This window comes from Mobula birostris, chromosome 12 (genome assembly GCF_030028105.1).
Source record: "Mobula birostris isolate sMobBir1 chromosome 12, sMobBir1.hap1, whole genome shotgun sequence".
NCBI lineage: Eukaryota > Metazoa > Chordata > Chondrichthyes > Myliobatiformes > Myliobatidae > Mobula > Mobula birostris.
The window spans coordinates 14,371,222-14,379,352 of NC_092381.1; the positions used below are offsets into that span (position 1 = coordinate 14,371,222).

The following is an 8,131-nucleotide window of genomic DNA, read 5'->3' on the forward strand; positions in this document are numbered from 1 at the left end:
CTTAAAGAGCCAACTGTGGGATTATGGGGGAAGTAAAAATGGAACATCACTGGTGTAACAGGCTCTTCGGTGCAGGCTCGGTGTGCCTGCCCTTGCAGTGTGATTCGATGTACTGCTGACTGATCTGCTCCTGGTACTGTTTGTTCCAGTATTGGTTGCTGGTAATTGTTTCTCTTTCTTTTGTAGCATGTGATCCTGCAGTGAACATGTGCGGCTGTTGTATTGCAATAAGTGATTACCTCTTCTCACATAATTTTAAATCTGATTTTTTACTGTCAGTGTGATAACTGTGGCATGGAGCCAATTCTTGGATTACGATGGCATTGTCAAGATTGCCCACAGGACAACTCGGTAGATTTCTGTGACAGTTGCTCGGACTGGTAAGTTATCTAACCTGCACTCAGTCCTGTGGCTGTTTGCACATAACTTATTGTGTAAAGGTACTTTGCAATCTGTATGGAAAATTAGTGGAAATACACAGGAGACCTGTAACCTGAAACAGAACCCATACTTTGGTCAGTAATTTTCTTCCTATCACCTCTCGTATCCAGGCTCTTCTGTAGTTGTGGACTCTTTATATTCTTTACCTCTGATTTTTACATTGTCCATTACCTCTTCTGTCATCCACGATTGTTCTTTTGGGCATAAATTGGTTCTCATCATGTTAAATATATATTTTGAATATCTCAACTGCTTTTCCTGTTCATTTATCTTTTCTACATATTTATTATGGATAAACTTATTATGGAAACGTTCTTTTCCATTGTTCAGTGGTTGCCCTTGCCCAGACCTAGATTCCAAACTATCGGGTTTAAGGTAACATTAAGTGAATGGTTCTTCCATTTCCCTCCGTAGATGCTGTCTGATCTGCTGAGTTCCTTCAGCAGATTGTTGCTGCAAATTCCAGCAGTCCCTTATGTCTGTAAAATATCTGCTCTTGTTTTACGTGCCTCCCTTAGCAACAACCACTTTTAGATCATGTTTATGGAAGAAAGTTTCGATTGAACTAAGGGATTAATGAACCTTGCCCGCCCTCTCTCAGCAACATCTCTCCTTATGTCATTCACGGTCCCCAATCCCACACAGACATTCCTTCCACCCTCCTTTTGCAACTTTAAACAGTTCAATTTCAGCTTTTCCTCGTTCTGGTGGAAGGTCATTGATCTGAAATGTTCGTGTTGTTTCTCACCCCAGAGATCCTCTCTAAATATCTCCACCATTGTCTATTTATATTTAATTTTCACTTAATTTTGTTTGTTGGTTTCACTAATTTTTTGGTTTACACTTGATGTACAGTGTTGAGATGTTAGCTAGATCTGGTCCCTCATTCATCACTAAATCTATCGAATGCTGCCCTTTGTTATTTCTAGGATAGACTACTGCAGTTACCTATTCTGAGCACACTTTGAAAGGTCACTATTTTCAGTCATGAGTTAAACTTTACAGCTTACAAGTCTACACGAAGATTAAAATCGTTTATTGGAGTCACCTAGGTTGCTACATGCTTGTCTGATTTCTGCATATATGCTCCCTGCTTCACCCGCTACCAACCTAACTAGAATTGACCATTCAACAGATGCTACTCTGTTATGTGAATCAAAGAGGATGTTCTCTCATTTGTTTCAATTGATATTGTATCTATGATGATCACTCACTGAATGGTAAAAAGGAAAAAAAATACTGAGGGCAAGAATTGCTGCCCTCTTTGCAGGTCTTCTGCACTAAGAGCAGAATTATTTATACTAGAGAATAAGAAAATGGCAAAGGAATTAAGCTACCTGGTGTCAAAAAATTCTGCCAAAAATACCATGTGACTGAACCCCCTCATCCCTAGCATTATGGTAACCTTCCCTTGTGCTGTCATTCGGGGCCTCATCTGCAGTGAGCACAATACTGCAGTGAAGCCTAAAAACAGATGTTCATAAAGGTGTTTGAAGCACGATGTCCTTGTTTTTGTATTCAGTCCCAAGTGTACCCCTTAATGGACATGTAACTTGGAAGAGACTGGTTGAGGGATCAAATTTACTGTCCTGTAAATAAATCCTTCACCACAGATTCCAGCATTTGATGCTACCCTGATGGCTGAGCAAGTTCTCAGGTTGGGCAGATGATTTCCACTGGCAAGCAAACTCAATATTTTTGTTCACACGGAAGATTGGATCTGGAGCACTCAATCCAACAGAATATAATTACAAGAAATTCTGCAGATGGTGGAAATCTTGAGTAATACACACAAAATACTGGAGGTACTCAGCAGGTCAGACAGCACCTATGGAGGGAAATAAATATTTCCATCCTAAGGAAGGGTCACAACCCAAAATGACAGTTGTTTATTCCTGCCCATAGGCGTTGCCTGGCTTGTTGGTTTTCTCTAGCATTTTGTCTACGTTGCTCAGTCCAGTAGAATAATTGGTCTTAGAGCTTGAGTTCGTCTTTACCACAGCAGCTTTGTATATGTATGCAACAAGTTAATTTGGTAAATTGATTTTGTTATTGTCACGTGTGGCGATGTACAATAGAAAATCTTTTTTTTGCATGTCATCACACCAGTCACTTCATCACATTGGTTCACTGAGGTGGTACAAGGGAAAAACAGTAACAGAATTCAGAATATGGCGTTACATATAAGTAGGATCTGAGGGTACAGACTCAAAACAAAGGGATATCCCTTTAAAACTGAATTGAGGAAGGATTTCTTCAGCCAGATGGTGGTGAATCTGTGGAATTTGTTGCCACGGGGTCTGTGGAAGCCATGTCACTGAATGTAGTTAAGGCAGTGATTGATGGGTTCTTATTTGGTGAGGTGGATAAAGGTAGTGGGGAGAAGGCGGGAGAATGGGGTTGAAATTAAAGTTGACTTGTGTTTAAAGTACAGTTTCAAATCGTTCCAAGTTGGTTATTGTCTTTTTGTTCTCTTTCCATGCAGCCTGTATGAAACAGAGATTCACAAGGGTGACCATCAGTTGGACCCTATCTACAGAGCTGAGACATTTCTGGACAGAGATTACTGCATGTCTCAGGACACTAGTTACAATTACCTTGACCCAAATTACTTCCCAGCAAACAGATGACGAAGAGGGCATAGTTGGGGAGGAAGAAAACAAACTCCTAGTGGGCGTTGGTTCATGCTCTTTGGTGCGTCACGATGAAGAAGGCTCCATTTGTTGATTCCATGCACGGATCAGAAGGGTCCAGCTGCTGTTTCAAGTGTGCCCACAACTGATGGCTTCAATGGGCATCCTCAACTGTGGCCCCATGCTCCCTGTGGTCCTTTATAAACCATTCAATGGCAGCTGAACATTCCTAACATGCAACATGTTTCCTTGAGATGCCTTCAACGCATGTTCTCTCTTCCTCTTTCTTTCCCATTTTCTTCCCCCCTCTCTCTTCTCTCTCTCTCCTCCCTCTTCTCCCTTCTCCTCTCCCCCTCTCCCTCTCCCCCCCTCCCTATCTCTCTTTTTCTCTCCCCTACCCTGTCCCCTCACCCCTCCCTCTCTCTATCTCCCTGTCACTCAAAGTTCAGTTGCTCTCTGTTGATGGAGATGGAAGAGGAAGGGAAGATCTGAAGGTTGCAGAACTAGCAGGCCCAGTCATTTAATTCCAAAGGCGAGATCGGTTTCTGTGATACTGACTGTTCTCTTAAACCATAAAATGATGTAGATAAATGTCTATTTAGATGAGTATTTATGGAACCACATGATACATTAGATTTGCTATTATGTCGTGTAGTATATAGTCCTACCTACACAAAGAGAAGGCTGCCTTTTGGTGTCGGAAGGGAAGTTTTATGTTTTATATAAGAGAGTTTAATGAGCTAGTAAAGTTGATGGTAGAGGTGCTGAGTCTAGTTATGATCCAGTGCGCTGGGTCTGCTGAACGTAACCAGCTGCCTCCTCCCAAGTAGGTCTCTCACCTTCCATCTCTCAGTCCCTCCACCAAGCAACAACACAAAGCACTACATGAGGCAAAGAATCTTGGGAACGATAATAAAACCTGGCTGCATTTTTCTTTGAAACCACCCCTCCCGCATCCTTCCCACAAACAAAGCTGCACAGTTGAAGTTTGAATACAAGTCAGTCGTCAGTGAACGTGTTTTTAGATGTAATGTGATATAAAACGACTATGTAATGTGTACAAAAAATATGGTGAATTAAGTACAGTGGTAGCAACAGTGTACACTTTATACATTATATATCTATACATGTGTGTGTGTGTTTGTGTGTATATGCACACTCACACACACCCACTCACTTCAAATTCAATAGAGCCCCTACCATAATCCCATAAAATGAGAGTTGGCCATACAACTCATTAACAAAACTGCCTATAAAAGATAATCAAGTATTATAATAAATTCCCTTTTTTGTAGTCTGCACATAAGCTCAGTTTGCTGAAAGATTGTATTTTTACTATGTATTTAAATGATTGAAACTAGTCAGCAGTGAGCACGGGCTTCAGCTGCAAATGTTTTTACCAGTAGTTGTGCATTGAATAGAACATTTTTGTACGGTTTCATTTTCTGGCCTCATATCTGTGTGTATGCAACATGTTCTTATACAGATCTGTACAACTGTCAGGAGAGCTGTGAGAAATAAAAACCACGTGGAACTAGTCTCCTTATATCATAGTTCCTGTCTTTAATTCACAGCTTAACACACAATCGGTTCTCTTTACACAGCAGATTTTTGTTGGCTCGGCACTGTTACAGTAAGTTTGGATTTGATAAAATGGCAGCATGCTTGGACACAGCAGCCATTCCAGGTCTAATCAAAGGTGTATTTGTTCGTCCTCTACATCTTTTTTACAATTGCAAGGCTCTGCTGGATACTAAGAACATCACCCCATCAGCGAGTTATTTGATAGCGATGGAGCTGGACGTACTGCGTGCTGTTATTGTGTTGTCACCTGGACTTGTGTACCATTGTGCCAGGGTAGTGTGATTGTCCTGGACATTTTTATTGTGATCGCAAGACTCTGTTCGACATTGGTAACAGAAAATACTGCAAGTCCGGTTCACTGGTTCACTGGGGACACTGGTGGAAGGGGAGTTGTGTTGCCTCAGTTGTTGTGTGAACAAAGTCTCAAGCTTTTGGAGTCATCTTCGGTGGCCACAGGTAAAGGAGACACGGCAGCCGGCTGCGTGCTGCTGAATTTCATGCTATGTGGGGGCTGGCCCTCCCATTACTGCTTCTCTCCAGCAGTTTGCTTGGTGTAGTAACAAGCTGGACTAGGGCAACTCAGGGACTTGGGCTATATTATTATTACTCTTTTTCTCTTTGTGACTATATGTTTTTTTTCTGAAATCATAACCATTTGTGCTGTATCTGTGAGCTGTTGGTAATGTACTTTGCACCTTTGCCCTGGAGGGATGCTGTTGCGTTTGGCTGTATTCATGTACGCTTGAATGATAATTAAACTTAAACCTGAAACTTTCTTATGTAGTTTTAATCAAATGGAAATTTGTATTTAACCAATTTTTTAAAAATTCAGAGTAAATTTATTATCCAAGTATATATTACCATATACTATTCGGAGATTTCATTTTCTTACAGGCATTCACAGTATAACAAAAATATACAATAGAATCAGTGAAAAACTGAACTTAAAGACTGACAAACAACCAAATGTGCAAAAGGAGACAGACTATGCATTAAAAAAAACACAGAAAAATACTGAGAACGATTTGTGTAGTCCTTGAAAGCGAGTCCATAGGTTGTGGAATCAGTTCAGAGCTGAGTCGAGTGAAATTATCCACGTTGGTTCAGGAGCCTGATGGTTGAAGGGTAATAGCTGTTCCTGAATCTGGTGGTGTAGGACCTAAGGCTCCTGTGTCCCTGTCCGTTTGGCAACAGCAAGAAAGCGTGGTCTGGATAGTGGGGGTCCTTGATAATGGATGCTGCTTTCTTGTGGCAGTGCCCTTTGTAGATGTGCTCAAAGGGCATCCTTGTTAGGGGCATATAATATCACAATGTCATCAATGTTTCTCTGAGGGGGTGGGTCAGGCACTTCAGGCCAAAAAATGGCCCCCTTTGTTTTTCTTCAGTGTCTAGCACTCTCTTCCGAGTCAGAAATGTCTTTCCAGAGGCTTGAACTTAAGATGGTGCTCACAAAATACAGCGACGTTTTGTGGGCCGCTCTCGAAACTACTAGAAATTATACTGATGTTCTTTATCTATACTAGGATCATTGCAATCTGCAGCCTGTAGTTTTCCTTTAAGAAATATACTTACGAACCGTATAAATGATCTTCTGAAGAATAGTGAACTTTCGGTTATGTTGGTACAACTAAAGACAGCTTGGCCATTGCTGTCAGTGGACGCCGTGTGGGGGCCAGAGAGTGGAAAGCAAGACAGCGTTCTTCATGCCAGATAAAATGTACTGGTTCCAATGTGTCACATTTAACTAAAATTACTGTACTGATGTGTACAACAGGTCTGCAAGGATTTCAAAATGTATCATCCAATGTTACATGTTTTAGTAACTGTCTAGCTGCTGCCAAGCCAGTGTGAAACATTTCCTGTGAAAGCATCTCGCTGCACTCAGCTTGTAAAAAAAAAAATCCCTTGTTTCTAATTTTGGCAGTGAAGATCATCATTATATACCTTTTTATTATGGATAGGGTTTAGAGAATTGAGGGTGACACTGCATGCTGTGCGCCAACAAAATCTTGAACATGTGTGCCATAGGTTCATCCTGTTGTCTACTTCTCTGCAGTCTCTCCAGTACAACTATTTCCTTCCTATAGTGCAATGACCAGAATGGCACACAGTTGTCTAAATGCAGTTGATCTAGTGATTTGTAAAGTTCCAATACAATGCCTCAACTTTTCTGTATCCTGAGCTGTGAAAGCAAACATGCCAACTGTGTTCTTCACCATAATGCTGGAGGGAATCAGCAGGCCAGGCAGCATCTATGAAAAACAGTAAACAATCCTGATGAAGGGTCTTGGCCCGAAACATTGACTGTTTACTCTTTTCCATAGATGTTGCCTGGCCTGCTGAGTTCCTCCAGCATTTTGTGTGTATTGCTGTGATTTCCAGCATTTGCAGATTTTCTCATTTGTGTTCTTCACTGTGCTATGACCTATGTTATCTCCTTTTAGGAAATGACGCACTCCACAGAATCTCTGTTCACCCACATAAATCAGTGCCCTACCATTAACGGTTTTCATTCTACCCCTGTTCAACTTTCCAAAATGCATCACCTATTTGTAGAAATTAAATTCCATCTGCCTACGTGCCACTCAGCTTTCCGTATGATTTATACCATGCTTCTGAAACCTCACCTGTGGCTAACAGATGGCTGAAACATCTGTCAGGGCCTCTGTTATCTTCTCTCTTGCTTCTCATCAAAACCTAGGAAACATCTCATCCAACCCTGGGCGTTTAGCAACCTTTGGGAGTCCCATGATACAGAGCAGTTCTCGATGATCCAATATCTGTTGCTGAACTATCTTCCACACCTTTCTCAGCAGGCTTATTTCCCACTGAGGTTGTGTGAGACTAGAAACAGAAGTGACAGGATAAGGGTGGAAGGTGAAATATTTAAGGGGAAGTTGGGGGAGAACTTCTTCACTTACATGGCAACATTGAAGAGAAGTTTGCATAGATAACATTGCGGTTGCGAGTTGGTGGGATTAGCCAGAATAACATTTAGCCAAGACTGGATGGGCTTGTTTTCTGTGCTTTTGATAGGCTTTTACAATAAGCCGATGGAGTCAGATTCTGAGTGTTCCTGGTCAGTAGTAATTATTTAGTCATTCATTGTGTTGCAAAACCTTGCTTAGCCCAAATTACTACAGTAGCTGCACCTTAAAAGTGTCCCAACTGGCTATAAACTACTTTGGGTCTTGAGCAGTTAGAAAGTTTCCACTCAGACAGCGGAAGCATCTTTTTATTTATCTCACAGCTGTTTGTGGGAGTGTACTGTATGCAAATTGACTTAGTCATAGAACACATTAGCACAGAAACAGGCTCTTCAGCTGTCTGTGTTGAACTATTACTCTACCTAGTCCCATCAACCTGCATCCAGACCATAGTACTCCATACCCCTGCCATCTATGTCCCTATACAAACTTCTACTAAATGTTAAAATTGAACCCACATCCACCACTTCTGCTAGCAGCTTGTTC

General features: G+C 41.4%; 1 protein-coding gene across 5 annotated transcripts in view; it reads left to right on the forward strand.

Moving 5' to 3' along the window:
• zzz3 (zinc finger, ZZ-type containing 3) overlaps window positions 1–5,421 on the forward strand; it is a 182,851-nt gene extending 177,430 nt beyond the window's left edge. For all 5 annotated transcript variants that reach the window (XM_072273342.1, XM_072273340.1, XM_072273341.1 and 2 more), the window contains 2 exons: window positions 280–380; window positions 2,927–5,421. In XM_072273342.1, the coding sequence (XP_072129443.1) occupies window positions 280–380; window positions 2,927–3,071 (246 nt within the window). In that variant the 3' untranslated portion in view covers window positions 3,072–5,421. The remainder of the gene's footprint in view (window positions 1–279; window positions 381–2,926) is intronic.
• The last annotated feature ends 2,710 nt before the right edge of the window (window positions 5,422–8,131 follow it).